Source organism: Haemorhous mexicanus, chromosome 3 (assembly GCF_027477595.1).
Source record: "Haemorhous mexicanus isolate bHaeMex1 chromosome 3, bHaeMex1.pri, whole genome shotgun sequence".
Lineage (NCBI taxonomy): Eukaryota > Metazoa > Chordata > Aves > Passeriformes > Fringillidae > Haemorhous > Haemorhous mexicanus.
In genome coordinates this window covers 34,296,247-34,317,361 of record NC_082343.1, presented here as the reverse complement: position 1 = coordinate 34,317,361, position 21,115 = coordinate 34,296,247, and the positions used below count along the sequence as shown (strand labels likewise).

Here is a 21,115-nt window from a genome sequence, read left to right as displayed (position 1 = left end):
TCAACACAGGCAGCAGTAGAATGGATCTGAGCATTCTTTTGAGATGCATTCTCTGAATGAAAAGATCTCTCTCATTAAATGTTAAAGGGCCCTTTAATAACCTTGCAGTCCTTTTCTATTGTGCTTGGCACCAGCAGTCTACAGGTGCTGTTTCTAATTTCACACAGCTTGTTTTCCTGTCCTGCACAGACATCCCTTGGTGCAGTTATTGCATTGTCCATCTCCCTGGTTAGTTGTCTTGGTCAGGCTTTCTGCAGCAGCTTCTCAGGTAGTTTGGCTTGAGACTTCTGAAATCCAAGGTTTCCTCTATCCATAAGCACAAGAAGGCAACTAGACAAAATTCTCTTTGTGTTTGGTTTTCATGAAGCGAGTCAGGAAATATTGATACCTCCTAAAGCAGGATGTGCCAATATCCTGTATTGGATATGCATGCAGAACATAGGTTGGCCCACAGAGAGCAATATCCCAGGTTAACTGTGGTGATCAGATATATGTCACAGGACATTTGGTTTTGTTACTTGTGGGTGTTGTACCTGCAATTTTTTGGAGTGTGCTGATTCTGATAGCCACAAAAAAAAATCTCTCTGTAGTGTTGCATTAGAAACAAATGTGACTGTGATTGTGTTATGGAATAACACAATCATTATTAATTTTTCATTAATACAAGTTTATCTTTTTGAATAAAAAGCAGCACTAAAGAAACGCTGCTGTTAAGAGGAAAAGCTGGAAAGGTGATACAGTACCTCAAAAAAGAAACTGTATCTGCATCATAATCACTGTATTTCTCTTGAGGAAGGGACACTGCTGACCCTCAGCGCTGGTAAGAAGGCTGTTTTATAAGGTCTGAAAAGGCAACACAATAAAAGGTGATGATGAAGAAAAGCCTGCAAGTCCTCTGCCTCTTTGCAGGGAGTGTTCAGCTGCTGCAACTACAAGCAGGCAGAAGTTGTGTGCATCTTAGAACCAATCTTAGGCTATCTCGGGCCTCAAGGGACTTGCCAAATATGAGGAAGACACTAGGTGCCTACAAATGTTGCCTTTTTTATTTCTCTTGTTTTTTCCCTTTTTGTCCAAAGCATTCCTGTTTGAATCTTCCTTTCTCTGCTAGGGACCTCTTTCTTGTTACTGGAGACAAAGCAATGCTCATGGGTGGTGGTGTGGTTTTGTATGCATGCCAAGTGGCTGTTTGTTCTGTACAGGGCCCACAGAACTGTCTTAAGCAATTCCGTGTGAGATGACATCTGTTTGTGGTGTGTAGTAAAGGTTTTGCCTTTCTCAGATCACACAGAGAACAGAGCTACCCTGCAAGTGGATTTTACACTGAGGGATGCTCTCTGGTGAGAGAGACTCTCAGCTAGAGTCAAGCTTGTGTGCTGCCTGTGCAGCTGCACTCTGTCACTGTGTTGTGGTTAATCCCAACAGGCAACCAAGTACCATGCAGGTACTTGGTCACTCTCCCCTCTGCTCCCAGGGGAATAGGGAGGAGAACTGGAAAAAAGTAAAACTTGTGTTTTGGTATTAGAGCTGTTTAATAATTCAAAATAAAGTTAAATATAATAGCTATTGTAATGGAGAAAGGGGAAGAGGAAAAAAAACCAAGAAAAACAAGGGATGCAATTGGTCACCACCTGCTGCAATGCAATTGGTCACCACCTGCTGACCAATGCCCTGCCTCTTCCTAAGCAGCAGTTGGCCCTTCCCAGCAACTCCCCTCAGTTTATGTACTGAGCATGATGCCATTAGGTATGGAATATTCCTTTGCTTGGTTTGAGTCAGCTGTCCTGACTGTGCTCCCTCTGAGCTTGGTCAGGTGTCCTGACTATCTTACTCCCAGCTTCTCATGCACCTTGTCACTGGCACAAGAAACTGAAAATTCCTCGAGTTAGAGTAAGCACTGCATAGGAACAGCTAAATCATCAGTGTGTTACCAACATCATTCTCATACCAAATCCCAACCACATCACTGTACCAGCTACCAGAAAGAAAAGTGACTCTGTCCCAAGTGTAACCAGGACATGGTGTCCCTGTGAAGAAAGAGTTTGTGTGAGTTTTGTCAGTGTGAGCCTCGTGGCCCTTAGTAAGCCAATCCAGTGAAGCTGTTATTGTCAGTGACCTTAGAAATCCTACTGGAGCAACAGTGGGTAATAGCTAGAAGACAAAAGAATTGGACCTACTGCAGCTGATAGACTGGTAGAAAGAGGACTGTAAATGTTAAGGAGCATTATTGATGAGAGGTGGAAAGGATGAATAAAAAAAACAACTAGGAGTTTAAGTTTCCTCTTGTATTACAGTGCTAATTAAAATAGCTGACGAGCTGCCTCCTGCTGTAGCTCCAGGCTAAAACTGAGCTTCTACAGGATAGTCTTAATGTGGACTTGACAGCAAGCTCCTTCAGAGAGAGGCTTGTGAATAGTGTGATGAGCAGACTTAGTGCCTTCTTCTATTTCTGGATAGTACCTATATCCATTTCTGCTTTGGAGCACAGGGTCCATCTCTTCTGCAGAGTATCTGCTCCTCTCTGAACAGAGGTGTGGTGAATTGAACTACCTTGGGATTCTCATTCTGTGGTAGCAAGAGATGCTCAGGTGTTGTAGATGTGGAGGCCTTTGCTGTGCTGTTCACTGCAGGGATGTCTGCAAAACAAAATTAGGTTGGTGTGGAAGAGTGGTTGGAGCAGAATGACAGCAACTGGATTCTTGATGGTGGACAGGAATGCAGGTGGGGAAGCAGGGACCCCCGGAGCTATGTAGAAAAAACAGCTGCCTTTCCGAGGTCAGTTACTGGTCTGCACAGGCATCCTGCTCGGTGGAGAGATGGCTAAAAGACCTGTGCTTACTGGGATACAGTGAAGACATGGAGCTTTTACAGTGAAGGCATTTCACCTAGCATTAGATAGCAGTCTGATGGTACAGCAGTTTGCTGTTGACTTCTGCCCTGCCACCTGGCTATGAGTTGCTCTGAGCATGCCTGGCTGTTTCCATGTTTTGTGCTGATAGGTGACTGACACCAAGTTTCCTTTCTCATGTTTCAGGAGCTGTTGGCCAGATGCTGCTGTATACTGACAGGAGAAAGCTGATTCGGAGACAAACGACCAGAAATGTTTGGACACGTCGTCACTTTGGATCTGTAAGTCCTTGTTTGAGGGAAAGTTGCCTGGCAGCCCTGTGAGTTTTTAACTGTCTATGGAAATTCTCAGATCATGGGGGTAGATTTCAAATCCTGGTATCTTTTCCAGGTAAGTGGGGATAAGATGGCACGTAGCATAGTTGCTGCCTCTAGGGTAGGAAGCAGGAGAGTTCTGTTTGAGCCTGAGGAACAGTGTGCTGAGAGACAGAGAGGCCTCTGGCATGTTCGTTCTGAGCACAGCTGCAGTGAAAACATATGTGGACCCATGGGTGCAGCTGTTCCTGGAAACCTCTGTCTGTCTGCCATGTGGCTGGTGGTTGTGCAATGATGCTGAACCAGCTTCTGCTGGGAGTTGATGGAAAGCAGATTCAAACTATGCTGGTCTGATCCTTCCTGGAGGTGCACGTTCTCCCTTTCTTTCTCCTGTCATACTTTACAGTGTGCCCCACAGAGCAGTTCCACTGTTGTGAAGCTGTTTTTCCGTGTGCTAGTTGAGACCCGACTCCAGCATTGTAGCAAGGAAAGTAGCCAGACAGCTTGTTGGGGCAGGGCCAGCACTGGGACAGCTCTTCAATTTGTTTTGGCAGAACTTGATTTTGCATGGTCCTGGTTGCCTGCTTGTTCCTTTCACCTTCAGTCTGACTCTCCCTGCGTGTGTATAGCTGCTCCACACCCTGCCTCCTGTCCCACCTCCCAGGGCTTCATGCCACTGACATGGAAAAAGTAACACAGCAGCAATAGTGTTTCAGGGAAAGGAAGGCTTTACTGAAGGCTTTACTCTCATGCCAGTGGCAGAGTGATGGCTACAAAGCTACTCTCTTAGAGCTGACTAACCCAGATTAACCCAATTGTCTTCTTGTAGTGATGGGTACCTGTTGTGGTTTGATTTCCACTGGCAACTCAGGATCACACAGCTGTTGGCTCACTTCTTACCCCTCCGTGGGATGGGGAGGGATTTTTGGAAAGAAGTAAAATTTTGTTGGCTGAGATACTGACAGTTAAATGGGACAGAAAAGGAAGGGATCATAATGAAATAAGTAGAATATACAAAACAAGGGATGCACAGTGCAATTGCTCACCACCTGCTGACCAATGCCCAGCCAATTCCTGAATGGTGGCCTGTGGCCACCTTTCCCCCTAGTTTGTATCCTGACCATGATACCATATGCTATGGGACGTCCCTTAGGACAGTGGGGGTCAGCTGTCCTGGCCATGTCACCTCTCAGCTTCTTGTGCCCCTCAGCCTACTCACTGATAGGGTGAGAAGCTGAAGAAACTTTGCCTTAATGTAAACACTGCTTAGCAACATCTAAAACATCAGTGTGTTATCAACATTATTCTCATCTGAAATCCAAAGTACAGCATTTACTAGCTACTAGGAAGAAAATTAACTCTATCCCAGACAAAACCAGTTAAATACCCCAGGCTTTGACCAGAGAGGAATGTTGTTTCTGAACCTGTTTTGTGTCCATGGTTGGCTGGATATTTTACAGAAGCCTGTTAACAGCAAGGTAGAGTATGATATGCTGCTTGATGGCAATCAGAGAGTAGCTTGCCTTCCTCTCCCTTGTGGAGGTGTGGGTTATCACAGCTGTAGGCAAAAATGTTTTGGCTCAAACAAAAGCCTGATAATTGCCAGCTCATTTGTGGGTGAAAAACACTGACTAAAAAGGATGTGTGAGATAATTGTTAGCGTCACCAAACTTCTGTACCAAAGGCTTCACAGTTAGCATCCCTCTGCAGTGGCCGAGAAGATGAGTTGGGAGGTTTGTTTAGTCCTTTCTGGAACCAATGTTGCTTTGAAGCCATTGCTTCATGAATTTTGAGTTCATATGATTCCAGTTGCCTGAGTGCCTTGAACATTTCCTTGCCATGTGCCTTTCTGGCTCTTGCTGGGCCATGTGGCCAGGTATTTGTAAGTTCATTTTCTTTACTTTCAGAAGATTTGATGTGGGCTGAGGCAGGTCCCTGGAATGAGGTGGCCATCCCAGTTGTCCTTGACTATAAATATTCCCTATGCCTTACATATTTGTGGGGTGACATTTCAAGCTGGCTGTTTTGGTGGATGCTAAGCTATTTGTTTCTCTTCTTCAGGTCATCTGAGTGAGTGTCCTGGCTTCATGAAGCTTTGAATTTGAGTCCAGGCTGGTAAGTGCTCATGTCCTTATGAACTAGAGAAATGATTGTGATTTCAGCTGGGCATATCTTCATGCACATCTCCTGTCCTTAACCTGGCAGAAATTGAGAGAAGAGTCCCCTAGACCACCTGTTTGATAGCGGGCCATTTACAAACCTTCTTCTGGCTTTTCTTTTTCAAAAAGAGAAATGTCTTCCCAGCAAATCAGACCTATCTGTTTTGCTTAGGGATACAGTGAAATGTGCATTCAGTATTATGGATGTAATTTTTCTAAGATGTTAGAGATCTCTGCATCTACTTGAGTCTTTTTAGTAGAAGGGCCTTTGAGGGAATGACTGGGAAGGGGAAGTTCCCAGCATTCTGGTGGGAGAGATTTACAGGTTAGTCCTAGGAAGCTGTGTTTGTGGAAAGGTGTGAGAAACTCTTGTGAGCTCATGTTTATAGCAGAGTGAAGGATGGTTTGCAAATGTACTTGTGAAGTGTAAAGCCTGTTATGGCTTGGGACTGCTCTGTGCTTGGTGCAGACACCTCCCACTTGCCTTCCTCTCAGGGGACTCAGTCTGGGTGTCAAAAGAGGCAGCTAGATAAGAATTGGAGAGAATTCTCAAGGCTCTGTTAGACTCTTACCATGTAAAACTCCACTGTCCAACACACAAAGCAAATGAAGTCTGCTGGGTCACGGGCCCCTTGGTAGCCATCAGCTGTAGGTATGTAAAAGGGAGTTGGGTGGCCCTGCTTATGGAAGTGGGGAGAGAGCATGATCTGAGTGGACACAAGTTCTGCTCTTTGAAGAGCTGCATGAAGGGCTGCAGGTCAGGTGCTGAGGATTGCAGAGATGCTAGGCTTACTGAGTGTAAGGGTCTTGCAAGGGGAATGAGAATTGGGCACTTACTCCAAATATAGGACAATTATGAATGATGCATATGTTGTCACTGAGAAAAGTCTGGTATTGGGCTCTGCAGCGCCTGCTTGATAGCTCTGAGATTTCTTGTCTTGTGTACAGCAGAGTGGTTGACATTTTGGCTGCTTGTGGGGAAGTCTTCCTGCCCTCAACTGCAGACCTAGAAGATGGAAAGAAAGTTATTTCTTCCTTGTATACAAGACAGCTGCTTTTCTTCTACCCTATTTTTTGCTCTTGTACTGTTTCTGCAGCAGGAAGAATCCCAACAGAGCTAGGGTGAAGGAACTAATCTTTCCACTAGTGGTACAGCTGCATGTCTACATATTGTGCACTTATTCCCTCTAGGGGTGGTGAGGCACTGTAACAGGTTGCCTGGAGAGGCTGTGAACTCCTCATCCCTGGAGGTTTGAGGCCAGACTGGATGGGGCTCTGAGCAACCTGGTCTAGTGGAAGGTGGCCCTGTCCATGGCATGGGGGTTGGAATGAGATGATCTTTAGGGTCCCTTCCAATCCAAACCATTCTGTGATTCTGTGTTGCAAAATCTGGCCTTAAGTTCCAAGGGGTCAAAACCGTTCTTCCCTAATTTGATGCCACCTGTGACTTGGGGATTGTCTTTGTCTTTTCTGCCGGAGTAATCAGTTCTCCTTCTAGCAAATCTCCTGTGGTCTGCTGCACTGGTCCCAGTGTAAGCCAAAATTTCTGGGCTCTTTAATGGCTAAAGTCTCCTCCCACATAGTCCCTGCTGGCAGTGACAGGACATGATCAATAACTCCGGCTCCAGCTGTCAGTGCTGCCTGTAAGGCTTGCAGTTTCCATATTGAAAAAGGCCTTTCCTAAAGAGCCTAATCAATATGCTGCTGTGAGGTCTGTTCTCATTTGCTATATATAATCTGGACACACAGCTACGTGAGAGAGCGTGTGTAGAGGGGGGAGAGGATGTGCCAGCCCTCTGCTCTCACTAGCTGGGAGAAGGACACAGCTGCCTCTTCCTTTGCTCCTTCTCCTGCAGCTGCTGCTCAAGGCTTGTGGCTACATCCTTTACCTGCTCTATTAGCACTCTGCATGGGGACCTGCTCTGGGACTCCAGGGGAGCCAGATTCCTGCTGGGTCACTTCTAGGGTTGGATGGAGCAGCCGTGACTCTCTCTTGTGTGCACTTTCTGCTGTTGGTAGGTAACCCGCTTTCGGAGCCACGCAGGTGGGAGGATGTCGAGCACAGCCCCGTCAAAGAAGCCTTACCGCAAGGCGCCCCCGCAGCACCGCGAAATCCGACATGAGGTGCCCATCATTCGTGACGACCAGGATGGAGTGATCTTGGCTGAGCAGAGTCAGGTAACAACTTGCCGGGTGACAAAGGGCTTAACACCATTGCACCAGCAAATAGGGTTTAGTTACACCGAGGCAGGCCAGCTCGAGCAGGCAGAGGGGTTTGAGGTTTGCAACCTGAACTTCTCCTCATCGTGGTCCCTGGAGTCCAGCAGTGAGAAGGAAGTGGCAGGGTGCAGAGCAGAGTTGAACGTCAAGAGCCAGACTGTCTCTCCAGCGCTTCAGCGTGGTGGGAAGATGGGGCAGCGAAGTGGGAAGCGGTGCCCGAACCGCAGTCGTGGGCACCGCAGCAAATTTGTGAGCCGTAGCATGGAGACAGTTCTGGTGTCTGGAGATGAAAGACACCATCCCACTTGCTCTTTCAAGAGCAGAAGCCTGGAACGCTCACTTATATTTAAAGAGCCTCCTGAAGTCCTGACACCGAGGAAGTTTCGTGTCTCCTCTACACACCTGCCTCTCAAAGGGATCCTGAAGCAGACCAACATGACTGGCTCATGCCCTGAGAGCTTATGCAAATCCCGCTCAGTAGAGACACTTTGCCATGGTCGTGGCTCACGCAAATACAGTGATCCTCAGCTCTGCCTCAGCCCTAGGGAGAAGCGCTCCCTGGAGCAAAGCAGCAGCAGGGCTGCTGACTCTGTCAAGCGCAGGGAGAAGATCACAGAGGAAAAACTGCAGTTCTCCAAATTCCTGGATGAGATTACCCAGCGGGTGCTGAGTCCCAACCGCTTATGCTCACTGGGAGAGACCAGGGGAGCAGAACAAGACCAGAACTCTCCCCTTTTCCCCAGAGGCTCCGTGCCAGAAGGCCAAGGGGAAGGTCGCCTAAAAGGGGTCAAAACCAAGCATGCAACTGAACGATCCCCCTGCCCAAGCAGAAGAAAAGCAGAAAAGAAAAGTGAGGGGCTGGGAATGGCTTCGGGCCAGAGAAAGTATGCTGAGGAAGCTGAAAGAGCTTCCAGACTAAGAAAGAAACCTGTCCTTGGGAGGAAGGACAGTAAGGGAAAACTCCTTTCCTTGGAGAAAAGGGTAGTAGATCTATGTCAGTATGAGATGCAGCAGCTGGCAGACCTGGGGCTGGCAGGGACATCCTCTGGGCAGCAGCATTCACTGTCTTCATGGAAAAGCAGTGCAGAGGGCAGAAGGGATGAAAGCAGTCCCTGTTCACAGCTATTACAGCCGCACCAGTGTGCTAAGCTTGGGCAGAAGCGTACAGTGGAGCCGAACTACCCAGAGAAAGGATCCTGCTCCACTCCCACATGCTGGAGTCGGGAGGAGGGGCCTACCCCATCTAGATCCTCCCCTTCCTTCAACCTGGCACTAAACAAGGTAGGTGCCAGGGTCACCGACTTGCAGGCAGGGCTCTCACAAAGGCCAAACCCCTACCTGGATCTCATCTAGTCTGTAATGCCAGGGCAGAGACTGAGAACAGGCCCCCAGACCTCATGTTGTGGGTGCTTAATCACCAGAGGTTGCTCTCTTGTGGGTGCCACTCATGGCTGTGCTTGAGGTTGGGTATGTCTTCCTGGGAGTAGCTAGCTTCCCTTTGGCCCCAGGAGTTAAGGAAGGTGGAAACTGGTGATTTCTCCCCACTGCAAACTTCCCAGGTGTTTGCTGGTTGAAGGTCCTTCAGGCTGCTGAGTGCTAGGTGTGTGCAGGGGGCAGGCAGCTCCATTGTCAGGAGGTGCTGGGATGTTCCTAGTGCTTTGTGTGTGCCCTGTGCCTGGCTGCCTCAGGGTACTTGATCTTTGTATGATGGCTGTTTTAGGTCCTTTAAGCATTCTCCTCTTTTCTCTAGCCTGCTTTGAGGCAATGCCATTACCTTGTATTAATAAGAATCACATTATCCCCTTTGCTTGGTCACTATCATCTGCTGTTTGTGTATTTTTGGGGGCAGGGGAGGCAGTTGCTAGATAATTCTGTGTGAATTAACTGATTGCCATGTGGAGTCAGGAGGTAAGAAAATAATGGATTGATGCTTTGCCCTTAGGAACAGGAGGGTGTATGCAGGTGTTAAAGACCATTCCTTTAGAGTGTGAATTAATGAAGAAAGCAGCCCCATGATTTCTTAGGGCCAGAACTGGGATGGTGTAATTTATGGAATTGTTAGCAGCTTGGCTGTCTGACATGGTATTTCAGCCCAGAGCTGACTGTGACACTTAATAGACTATCTGAAGTGTGGCTGCACTTGGGTTTGTGAAGTGCTCCTGGCATCAAGCACCAAAAATAATCCATGGGCAGCTTGGACTTTGTTAGAGTAGTCAGAGTCTTGGCTTTCACAAAAAAAAGTTGTTTCTACTGCGAATTAAATATCTCCCAGCTATCCTGGCAGGCAGCAGCCATCTCATGGGTTAGCACAGAGTTCAGAATAGCTGAGCTGTGTTCTCTTGTCACTGCTCTCTGTCTCCTTGTTCTGCAGGCCCTGCTCCAGCTATCTCTGGGGATCTTGCCCATAACATTTTCTTTTACAGGCTTTCCTGACCTTTAGTGTTTCTTCTGCTATCCTAGTATAGTTACAGTGGCTGGTTTCAGGTCTGCAGAAAGAAACCTTTTTTTGCAGCACAATCTGGGTCATATAATTGGTAGCCACATTTTTCAGCTCCCAAATGATTCTCATTTGTGATTTTTTTGGGGCTTCAGGGCCCCACAAGTGATTGCTGTGGTGACTAGTGAATCCTTTGTATGCTGGCCTGTGAGATTCCTGCTGCCCAGGAACAGCTCTTGTGGATGTGGAGGAAGCTGAAAGACCTGCTAAGGTGGTGATGTTACCAAAGAGATGCTGAGATTGCACCATGGGAGAGTAAAGTTACCTAGCTTGTGTGGTGGTTTCTAGTCTTCTACCCTGAACCAGAACACACAGTGTGTTTTGGTATCAGACAGCTGAGCAGTGTGTACAAATCCTTGTAGTTCCAAGCTTGCCTAGTATGAACTGTCAGAGCAGGGGAGGAAGAGTCACAGCTAGGGTCTAGCAACCAAGACTGCCTTTTAGGACAGTGTGAGAGACTGACTCCTCTTGTAAAAGAATCTCACAGCTGTTTTCTTCCCTGTGCAGGAACCCTTGACGGATGCAGAAAGGATGAAGTAAGTGTCCTGCTCCCTCTTTATGCCTGTCATACTTTAACTGTGTGGGTGCTGATTCCTCACATCCTGCTTGTGCCACCTGCGCAGTGAAGCTGACTGGCTCTGCAGGCTCCTCTCAGATCTTCAATCTTCCTGGGGCCATGTGGGCAGAGCTTTGGTCTGTGCCTTGCCAACCTGTGCCTTGCATGTCCCTCCTGCTGGAGGAGGAGGGAACACGGATCCCCAGTGCAGGTGCAGGCAGAGGAGTTGGTGGGTGTGAAAGAAAGTAAATGAAGTCTTTAACAGAGATGGAGAGAGGATTTTTCCCTTCTATTCATCCAACCTGGACTGGGATAAATTATTGATTGCTTTTCATTCGTCAGTGAGGGACACTGGAGCTGCAGCTCATCTGTCTTTATGCAAGCACTGTAACCCGAGAGGGAGCTGGGTGCTGTGGCTGGCCAGCTGGCATGTACTTCTTTGCCCCTGCTCCAAGTGTTTGTCTGTCCTGACAGAGATGTACCTCTTGCATCATGCATTGGAGTCTCCTGAGCGTTCAGTTCCTGACTTCCTGGGGCCCCTGTGAGGGCTCTTGGGCCCTGGTGCAGGGGAGCGGGATGGGGGTGCTGGTGTGGAATACTTCCTGTGCACTCAGTGGTACTTTGCTCCTGGTTCTTGCCCCAGGCTACTGCAGCATGAGAATGAGGAGCTTCGTCGACGGCTGACATACGTGACTAACAAAATGGAGGCAATGGAGAGGGAACTGGAGTCAGGTCAGGACTACCTGGAGATGGAACTGGGCCAGAACCGTGAGGAGCTGGAGAAGTTCAAGGACAAATTCCGTAGGTATGACAAAGAAAATGAGAGGGGTAGAGTTAGAAAGATCCCTCGCACCAAAGACTCCCTCAGCTGGCGTGAGCAGGTTGTGCCCTGTTGTGCAAATCAAAGGTGTGCTGCATCCTTGAAAAGGTGCACCTCCAGACTCTAGGGGAGATAAAGGCTCTGCAGCCATTATTTCTTCCCAGGTACAGTGTAGGAATGCTGCCAGCATGAAAGGCTGATGACAGGGAATTCTTCATCTGTTGTATGAAGCATGCGTGCAAAAAAAGCCACTGATGGCTGCAAGAAAATACATCATTGCTTTACCTCAAAAGTACCTCAGTTAAAAATCAGTGCTTGTCACTGGTCATGAGCTTAGATGTGACATAGCTCAGAGGTGTCCTCCAAAGTCATCTACATCCCCTCCTGCAGGATCCTTTCACCCTGGCAGCCTCATCTTGCCTCCAGTAACTTGGGGTCTGAAAGCCATCATGTGTCAGAGGTGAGGCATACTTAGTATGCCTGGTTGTCTTAGTAGCAGTCTTTCTGAGTTCTGGAGTTGGTGGTTTTCTTGGCACCTATGAAGCCAACTTAAGTAGGTGCCTGAAATCCATTCCCAAGCATACAAACTTGTTTCTATAGGTTGCAGAACAGCTACACTGCTTCCCAGAGAACCAACCAAGACCTGGAGGAGAAGCTGCATGCCCTGGTGAGTGCCCTGTTAAGTCACTAGAGCAATGAGGTGGAAGAGACCAGTGTGTGTTAGGAGCAGATGGGGGAAGGGGCCCTGTCTTTACCCAGCAGATGTGGCAGTGGGTGAGGGGTGAGATTCTGGCCATGATCATCTACTCCCCATTCTGGCTGGTGTCATGAGTGGTTTTCTTGATTTACTGAGCCTGTACTTGGTCATGCACGAAAGCTTTGGTTCCTCACAACATAATTGCATGGTATTCCGTCATGTTGCTTCAGTCCCTCTCAAAGTGCCAGGGATGTGTCAGGGGTGGTCATCCTGGGAGGATGGGGGCAGTCAGAGCAGAGCCAATGTGCGTGTGTGTGTGTTGTGTGCATTCATAACACTCATGGCTGTTTCTTTTCTCTCCCTCCCCCTCTCTTTCTCTTTCTCCTCCCCACGCTGCCGCTGGCACACTCTGGGCGCACTCACCTCTCAGGCCTCTCTCAGCCAAAGCTGGATTTTTGCAGTTGCGTCTTTTCGTTTGTGTGTTTTTCCTTTTTCCTCTTAACGTGTCTCAGCCTGTTGGTCTCATTGTCAATCCCACATACCCCATCTCAGATGGAGGGGCCCCAGCCCTCGTCCAGCCAAGGGCTCACCTGGTATCCAGCAGCTGCCCACAGATGCAGCAGGTCCTAACTTGCAGGGCTCCATCTTAGAGTGTTTGACTCTGAGCCAGCTGGAGCATGACATGTTGGGAAGTGGTGCCCGTAAGCTGCAGCACTGCATAAGGTGTGAATGGCTGTGAGCCTTGTTTGCTCCCTCTCCTTCCCCTTCTGAGCTGTGAGCAGGCAAGTCAAATAGCTGAGGTGCTGATTGCCTCTGAGTAGCCCAGGATGAGATTTCTTTGGTTCCAGAACTTGAATTTCTTGGGTTAATATTCACTACCAATTATTTGTTGTGCTGGTGCCTGAAGAGACTGCATACTGGTGAAGCACTGGCACCCCTGTCCGCTTGCCTGTTGCTGTGCTGTACCTGTGATGCACAGCTGGCCCTGCTGGTCACAGCCTCACAACACCCTTGGGCAGTTTGGAAGAACTTCTTGACACAGCGACAGCTTGGTTATTCTGAGCTGTGGTCCCTCTTTGCTGTTACATCTGAATCTCTGGTAGCTCTGTATCTGAACTGTTAGGAAGTCTGAAGAGGCAAGGTTCCCTGCTTTATGGAGGACATTAGCTGAACTTAAATGAAGGGACAGGTCCTTTTACTTACTAGAGCAAGGCTTAAACTCTTGCGAAATGGTGCCTCCCCCCTTCTGTCCATTCAGTATTGACTGTTGGATCTTTTCAGACAGTATTCTTGTTTCGGTTTCCCCAGGAAGGAGGGTTAGGTATCACAATCTCAGAGGTCTGCTTTCAGTGGCAGATTGGGATTGATCACTCAAAACCACTAGCTTTTTGTGAGGCACCATGGGAACCAGGGATAGAGAGGAAACATGCTGGTGCTGCAAGAAGAGATACTGCATTAAGGAGATTCAGATTCAACCTATTGTCTCTGTAGCTAGCAGAGCAGCTGGTCCCATTTGGCTTTTGGAATCACCTTCCTTTGAAGAGAGTTGTCTCCCTTGTCTGTCTGTCTGGAAGTTTTTTGTATCCCAGCTGAACATGTCATTGTGCTATGCTTGGGCTGAGGTGGGTGGTAAAGCCAGGTTTTGTGCTAGGAAGTTTTCAACCTGGTATTCTTGCATCCCAGATTAAAAAGGCAGAAATGGACCGCAAGACGCTGGACTGGGAGATTGTAGAGCTCACTAATAAATTGCTTGATGCCAAAACCACCATCAATAAGCTGGAGGAACTCAATGTAAGTGTCATGCTGCAAATGGCTGTGAAAGTGTGTGAGGTGTGGGCTTTTCCTTTTGTTCAAAGTCATTAGTGTAAAGGAGCACGTGAATGACTGTAGTGTGTATGGAAGTGTAGGAGCTGTACAGGATAGCAGGGACAGACAAACAGAAGAGAGTCTGAGGGACTGAACAGGGAAGAACAGATCTTCACGTTTAATGTATTTGCTCTTTTAAGCTTAGGGTTTGACTTGAGTCTGGGCTGTACCTAAAGAGCGATCATTCACTCCAGAGCTGGGAGGGAGCTGATGCCTTTTCTACACCATTAATAGAGAAGTTCCTGGATCCAGTGCTTGTTTAACTGCTCTCAACTCCTTCCAATCTGTCTGCATCATTAGATATAGTTGAGCCGTGGGATGGGAGAGAAAAGGTGGGATTTTTGGGGATGGTTAAAATCCCCAGAGGGAGAGGGGCTTGATACACTGACAGAGAATATGCTGGGAACGAGAACTGGAGTTGAAAGGGCCACCTTGGCTGAGTTGTAAGAAAATACATAAAAGTATGGGGAGGAGGGAATGGCAGTGCCCTCCTGAACGATTCATCAGATGCCTCTTCTGGCTTCTGTTCAAACAGTATCTGGTCAGTTGGTGCCTTTTTGGGTAAGAGTTTGGGCGAGTCTGACAGTGTTGCACACCTGTGTCCTCTCTTGCAGGAACGCTATCGACAGGACTGTAACCTTGCAGTACAGCTGCTCAAGTGTAACAAGTCTCACTTCAGGAACCACAAATTTGCTGATGTGAGTAGTAATCCTGCTGAGGTGGGGAAGAAGAGCTCATGGGCTTTGACTGCATTTTGCTTTCTCCAGCTTTCTCCACAGGGCTGCTGGCCTCTCATCCTTCAGTCTCAGAGGTGGGGGGAGGTTCCTGTTCCCACTCCCACTGAGAAGGCAGCACAGAGCTTCTGCCAGCTCTTCTTTCATGGGAGCTTCATTTCACAGTTCAGCCAGGAGCTGTTATAAAAAGCACAATAACCTTGAACTTGATAGTCTGCTGGGTGCGTGTTGGTAGCTGTCAGGAGGACAGACTTCTCTCTTCCTCTGCTGCATCCTTTTTCCTTCCTCTCCTGGCCACATGGAAAGGCCATACTGCCTCATAAGAGCAGTAGTCTGACCCGATGACACTTATTACTCTGAGGAGAAATGTGTAAGGCAGCATACAGGGTTTTCTAGGCCTTCTGAGCAGGAAAAGCTGGTGCCAACTCACTGCCCCTTGTGGGGAGGGATGAGGGTGCGGGCAGCTCAGCTCATCTTGCTCTCATCTCCTTTCACATTAGTAGCATCAATTCTTAGCTTCAAAGTATCATCCAGGCCCTTAGCCCAGCTCTCTCTTTGCCATATCTCTAGTCTCTGTCCCTTCTTTTGTTCCTCTCAGCAAAACTACATGCTTGTCTTTTAACTTAGCAGGTGACCACTATGTCACCCTCCCCCATTGTGTCTCAAATTAGCACTCTTGAGGTCAGTGTATCAGTTACTGCTGGGATAACCTTGACCTCTCTCCCAGCTGTCCCCCCCTCTCTGGAGCTTTTGAATTCTGCCCCCCAAAGCGCTGTGTTGCGCATGGCTCCCACTGGAGGGGGTTTGGTGCTGAGCAGCTGTGCACACAGCCTGCCTCACAGCCAGCTGTTGTTACACATGCCCAGATGTGGATGCAGTTTCCTTCTGGCTGTGATGGGACAGACCTCGCTGTGCCACTGAGTGGCTTGGAGGCCTCTGCTCTCCATGCTTCACTTGCCTGTGGTGACCCAGGTGAGGGCAGCTTGGCAGGGTAGTGGGGAGAGCAGTAGTGCCCATTTGCAGGATGAGGGGTAGTGCTTACCCCCTGATGAGACCCCAGTCCAACAACTTTGGTAATAAGCCCTATGTTTGTCTCTCTGAAATGGAGAGAGTGAGGAAGCAGGGTTACGTGTTGGAGTTGGTAGGAACGCAGGAAGACATCGATCCTGGTCTGCGGGCAGGCTGCCAAGGCAGCATGGCTGCAATTATGCATTCAGGGAGCACTGTGGATCTCAGCAGTGGGGGCTGTACAGTCACTTCAGTGCAACCACCAGCTGATTTTCCACAGATCAATAGACCCCTTCCTAGCATGTGTTGGCTGGGCCTTTTCTCTGTGCTCACAGGCATGTGAGACTGAGCCCATGTGCAGTCTTTACCTGTTTGCTTTGCCACATGGGGCCTGTGAACCATGGCCTAGAAGCATAACTGCTGTGACAGCTAGAGAGCCTTGTTAGTCACTCATGGGACAGGTTTGCTTTGAAAAAAGATACCCTTCTGAAGGCAAGGTAGGGTCAAGATAATGTTAGGGTCAAGATAATGACTACAAAATACACATGTAGGTTGGTTAGAAAAGGTAGATTATATGAAACTAAATTACATGCATGGCAGCCCCCTTCTAATGTCCTTTCCCTTCTCCCAGCTTCCCTATGAACTGCAGGACATGGTGAATAAGCATTTGCACAGTGCGCAGGAGTCTGCAGGCCCTGGCCAAGAGGCAGCCCACACCTTGGCTCCATCTGATGTTGTGCCCACCTCAGTCATCGCCAGAGTCTTGGAGAAACCAGAATCTCTGGTTCTGAATTCAGCCAAGTCTAGCAGTGGCAGCTGTCCCATGGCTGAGGATGTCTTTGTGCATGTGGACATGAGCGGAGCCCTTCCTGATGCCTGCAACAGTGCAGGGCAGATGGGGAAGGAGGGAGGCGATGTGGGGAAACAGCAGAATGGTGGCTGCAAGCCACAGAGTAGTGTGGAAAGTGTGCCTGAGGAGGTGCCTGCCTTTGAGAAGCTAAGCCCATACCCTACTCCCTCACCTCCCCATCCTATGTACCCAGGGCGCAAAGTGATTGAGTTCTCTGAGGACAAGGTAAGGATCCCAAAGAACAGCCCCCTGCCCAACTGTACGTATGCTACGCGCCAGGCCATCTCCCTCAGCCTGGTACAGAGCGAAGATGAGAGCTGCGACAGGCACCGGACACTCCCCAGCAGCCCTGCTTCAGAAGGGCACCGTTCAGCCTCCAGCTGTTCCTGTCAGCAGTCCCCCAAAGCAGCCAGGGCTCACGGCTCTTCCCAGAGCAGCCCATTCAGCAGCCCTCCCCAAATCCCGAGCGCCTTTGCCAGCTCTGCCAGCTCTGAGGAGGACCTGCTGGCTAACTGGCAGCGTATGTTTGTGGATAAGGCACCCCCCACCTCAGAGCGAGTGCTGATGAACCGCACGGCTTTCGGCCGTGATACAGCCCCCGAGCTCCAGAAGAGGTTCAGCCGCTCCATGCAGGAGCTGGGTAGAGCAGCCTCAGCTTACTCAGATGGTGAGGAGTCTGCACAGAGCTGCAGCTGGACCGTGAGCCGAGACTCAAGCGTGGACACAGACAGCACCGAGTCCAGAGCCCGCAGGAGCCATTTCTCCTCAGACTATGGTACAGATTTCTCCCAGGATGAAGCCCAGAAGCTGTTGCTTGAAAGCGGTGGAGGCACTGCTGAGCCTGAAAGCCCCTCACCCGAGAAGCACAAGGACTATGTAGACCTTGGCTTGCCTGAAAGCCCAGCTGAGGAGAGAGAAATGCTGCTCCAGGGAAACAAGGAGAGCAGCCAAGGAGGCGTCCAAGAGGAAAGCGGAGAAGGCAGGGTCAAGCCTCCTTTCAGTCGGCCGCACCGCAGCCCCAAGAGGATGGGGGTGCACCATTTACATCGCAAAGACAGTCTGACACAAGCCCAGGAACAGGGCAACCTTCTCAGCTGAGGCAGAGCAAGAAGCAGCCATGTTTAACAGAGCTGTGGGATGCCCCCATCAGTCCACCTGAGGGAGAAGCCTCCCTTAGTAGCCTCCTCCTGGGGAAATCTGCTCTGAGGTTTTATATTTATTCTCTTCTTTTGCTACCTGGAAGAGCTGGGATCTCCCTTCCTTGGTACCTCAGACCCTCAGTACAAGCACACACAGTGTGCAGAAGCACACCCACTGCCCTGACACACTCACAGCTCTCTTCACAGCCTCACACTGGTGCCTGTACCAGAGCTAGTTCTTGGTACCTCTTGTCCTGGTGCCTGTGCCTCTTTTTGCTCTCATCCCCCTTCCCACTCAGGTACCTGAGGCCCTGGGTGCTCTCTTGTTTCCCCGCAACTGCTCTGCTCTCTTTTAACTTGTGCCAACAGGGCAGAGTGCCTGTGTGGTGGTGTCTGATTCCCTGGGAGCCCCAGAGGCTGTGAGTGGGGCACAAGGGCTCTCCCAGCAGATGGCTGTGTGCCGTGGGGATGAGCTGGGATGCTGGTGTCTCATTTTCCTCCTGGGTTTTGTTTTCCCCAGCCCCCCACTGGGTGAATCTTCAGAATCTGCCTCTGCAGGTCGCTGTCACGTGTCTCCATGGTTGGGCTCAGCGCCTGGTCCCCACTGAAGCAATGCACAGGGGCTGGTGCTGTGGTGTGGGACATGGGTGCTGCTTGCTGAGGTGGTTTGGGGAGGCAGTGCCTGCTGGGCTCTGGGGTTTGTATTTGTGTGTCTCCTCCCTCACACCTCTTCCCCTGTTCTCTGTGCTGTTGTTTTGTTTGAACGGTGCTGATGCTTTGCTCTTGGGTGGGCTTCTTTCTTCTTTCCAAGCCTTTGGTTTTGGGGTGTATTGTTTTTTCTTTCCCCCACCCCATGTAAACAGACACAGCCGTTGGCAGCCGGTCTGATGCCTGCACTGAGGGTGTGTTGAGGAGTCTCAGCTATCAGAGCTGTACTTGGCTCTGATCCTGGCCTCCAGCCTGCAGAAACCCCTCCAGATTTAAGAACAAGGTTTTGCCCCAGGCAGGCAAGTAGTGAAGGATGCTACCGGGCTTTTCTGGGAAGGGCTTGGTGCAGGGCCAGCAGGGATGCGAGGGCAGCGTGCTGAGGAGCTGCTCCCTGCAGATGCACTACCTCATGGCTCGGCAGCAGCCCTTCACCAGGGTCTCCTTGCACGTCCCCTTCTCTGAGGGGCTCCAGGCTCTGGTGCCTCTCTGGGGCCTCCCTTCCTGGGTAGGGCTCTCTGTGTGTTTTTCCTAGCGTAGTGTGATATTGTGTGACTTTTCTTCTCAGTCTTGTGTGCTCAGTGTCTTGTTGGGGGGGGAGGGAAGGGGAGAGGTCTGTAGATGTAGGTATTTTTTTGAGGGCTTACAAAGCCCAGGCCTCCTGTTTTAATTCTGTCCTGTGCCCTTGTCTGTCTGGTGTTTCTTGGCTTCCATGGGAGTGCAGGGCAGAGAACAGCCCAGTCCCTTCACCATAGCCCATTCAAACCCTGCCCTCAGCCTGCTGTCTTGTTTTTGAGTTGAGTTTGTGTTGTCCTCTCACCCTACACCATGCAGGCTCTTCATTGGGCTGGAGGAGAGCATCCTTCTCTCCAGGAGGGAGCATCTGTTCATACGCTTGCATCGAGATTTGCAGCCAAGAGCTGTCTGGGGGGCCTGCTCCCCTCCCCAAACCCCTGTCTCTGTAAAGGGCTTGCAGCTTGTAGCTGGGGCCAGCCAGGGCTTCAGCTTGAGCCTAGAGGCTCCAGGGCCAGTGAAGGGGAGCTGCAGGCCTCTCTGGCAAGCTGTGTAGGTTGTTTTATGTACCCTGGGCAGAGCTGCTGCCTACACACTGACCTTGTTTCCCACCTGGAACAGTTGTAGAGTTGGATGCCACCCTCTGGTGGGGAGGTGGGACTCAGTATTTCACTGCAGTGTTTCGCTGCGCAGACAGGCTGAGAGTGGGAGCCTCCTCTGAGCCTGCAGAGTGTTTATCTCCCTGTCCCAGTTGTGGAGGGGTGGGGGGTTGTCCTTGTATTTGCTGCCATCAGCCACTCCACTGCTGCATTTCTTTTGTTCTTCTGCAGCACTGCTGAGGGTTTGCATCTGCAGCAGCTGCCAGATCCTGCCTCACAGACGTCACCTGGGGTTGGCTGCTCACTGAGTGAGCTGCTCTGGCTCTGAGGCTGCTGGTGGCCTGCAGTGGGGGAGGCATTGCCCACCAGGGCTCAGCTCCATCTCCCCTGAATCCTGGCATGCTGGCCAGTGGACAGAACTCTTTTGCTGAGGTAGCTGGTGCTGATGATGCTGAACAGAGCTGGCTTTGCTCTGCTTTTGGTCAAGATAGACTGAAAAGCAAAACAGTGGAGGGGTGGCAAAGGTATGCCCACCACCTCACCAGACACTTGTGCTTTGCAGTATTAGGATGCTGGCAGAGGTTGAGGGGGACTAGTGGCCTCAAGCAGTGGCAGAACCCTCTCCTGACTTGTGGGCATTGTGTCTTCTGCACTCCTGCCCACCTCCAGCAGTATTGGCTCTGGGGCCTTGAGCCCATCTGAGTTCCAGTGTCCCAACTCCAGACTGTTAATCTGTAACTAATGTGTTTTTTTCTGAGATTTTCAAACTGATGTATATTTTAAGACCAGAAATAAACTATTTTAAAAGTAGATGGCAATAGCTATATTGTACTTGATACTGTCTAAGACCTGGACTGGAATGATCCTGAGCATATGAAGATGTAGAGCTAGCTACTCATGGTGCAGTGTCCTAAGTTTGCTGAATTGTGTGTGCCACCCATTGTCTCGTCCAGGGAGAGCAATCCTGTGACCTGTGAGCTGATGCTGTAGGCACCCCTCAGTGTTACTTGTAAGATTCTGCCGACCCCATTTCACATATTTTGCTGGCTGTACCTCCACATTCCCATCTAGTGTAGAATAAGGTGTAGCTAATCCTTTTTATAGCTGTTGGTTTTGTTGGAGTCCCAGCTTTTGGAGTCATCTGAGAGTACCACTTCACTTCCGAAACCACGTACCATACCCCCTTGCTGGGGTTCCTAAGAGGTTTATAATTCTAGATTCAGTATTTTGTGTGAGGGAGGATTGGGGGTGACTGGACATACCCCATTCAGGAAGCCCTCCAAACATGAGGCAGAGAGTTCCTGCAGGATGCTGATACAGACAATTGGACATGTTTCCTTTTCACGTTGAAGGGTGCTGCAGAGGTCACAAGGCTGTGATCAATTTTCCTCCCTCTCCCAAGTTAGGCTGCCTGTGCCTTTCTGAGCTGGCTACATGCAGGCCTAACACTAGAAAGAGTGTCTTGTTTCTTTGTCCCCGTAATTAATGATTTTATTCCTTGTTCCCTTGAGTAGCAGCTGCTACCACAATTTAATCTTCTAGTCTAATCTGAGCCTTGAAACACGATCTTCCTTTTCAGCGAGGGACGCCTGG

The 21,115-nt window shown here is 49.6% G+C and overlaps 1 protein-coding gene across 4 annotated transcripts in view; it reads left to right on the top strand.

Moving 5' to 3' along the window:
- Nucleotides 1-20,332, top strand: part of TJAP1 (tight junction associated protein 1) — a 40,321-nt gene extending 19,989 nt beyond the window's left edge. For all 4 annotated transcript variants that reach the window (XM_059841295.1, XM_059841297.1, XM_059841298.1 and 1 more), the window contains 9 exons: nt 3,032-3,126; nt 5,221-5,274; nt 7,338-7,496; nt 10,543-10,571; nt 11,235-11,396; nt 12,012-12,078; nt 13,792-13,899; nt 14,589-14,672; nt 16,348-20,332. In XM_059841295.1, coding sequence (XP_059697278.1) covers nt 7,371-7,496; nt 10,543-10,571; nt 11,235-11,396; nt 12,012-12,078; nt 13,792-13,899; nt 14,589-14,672; nt 16,348-17,664 — 1,893 coding nt within the window. In that variant the 5' untranslated portion in view covers nt 3,032-3,126; nt 5,221-5,274; nt 7,338-7,370 and the 3' untranslated portion in view covers nt 17,665-20,332. The remainder of the gene's footprint in view (nt 1-3,031; nt 3,127-5,220; nt 5,275-7,337; nt 7,497-10,542; nt 10,572-11,234; nt 11,397-12,011; nt 12,079-13,791; nt 13,900-14,588; nt 14,673-16,347) is intronic.
- The last annotated feature ends 783 nt before the right edge of the window (nt 20,333-21,115 follow it).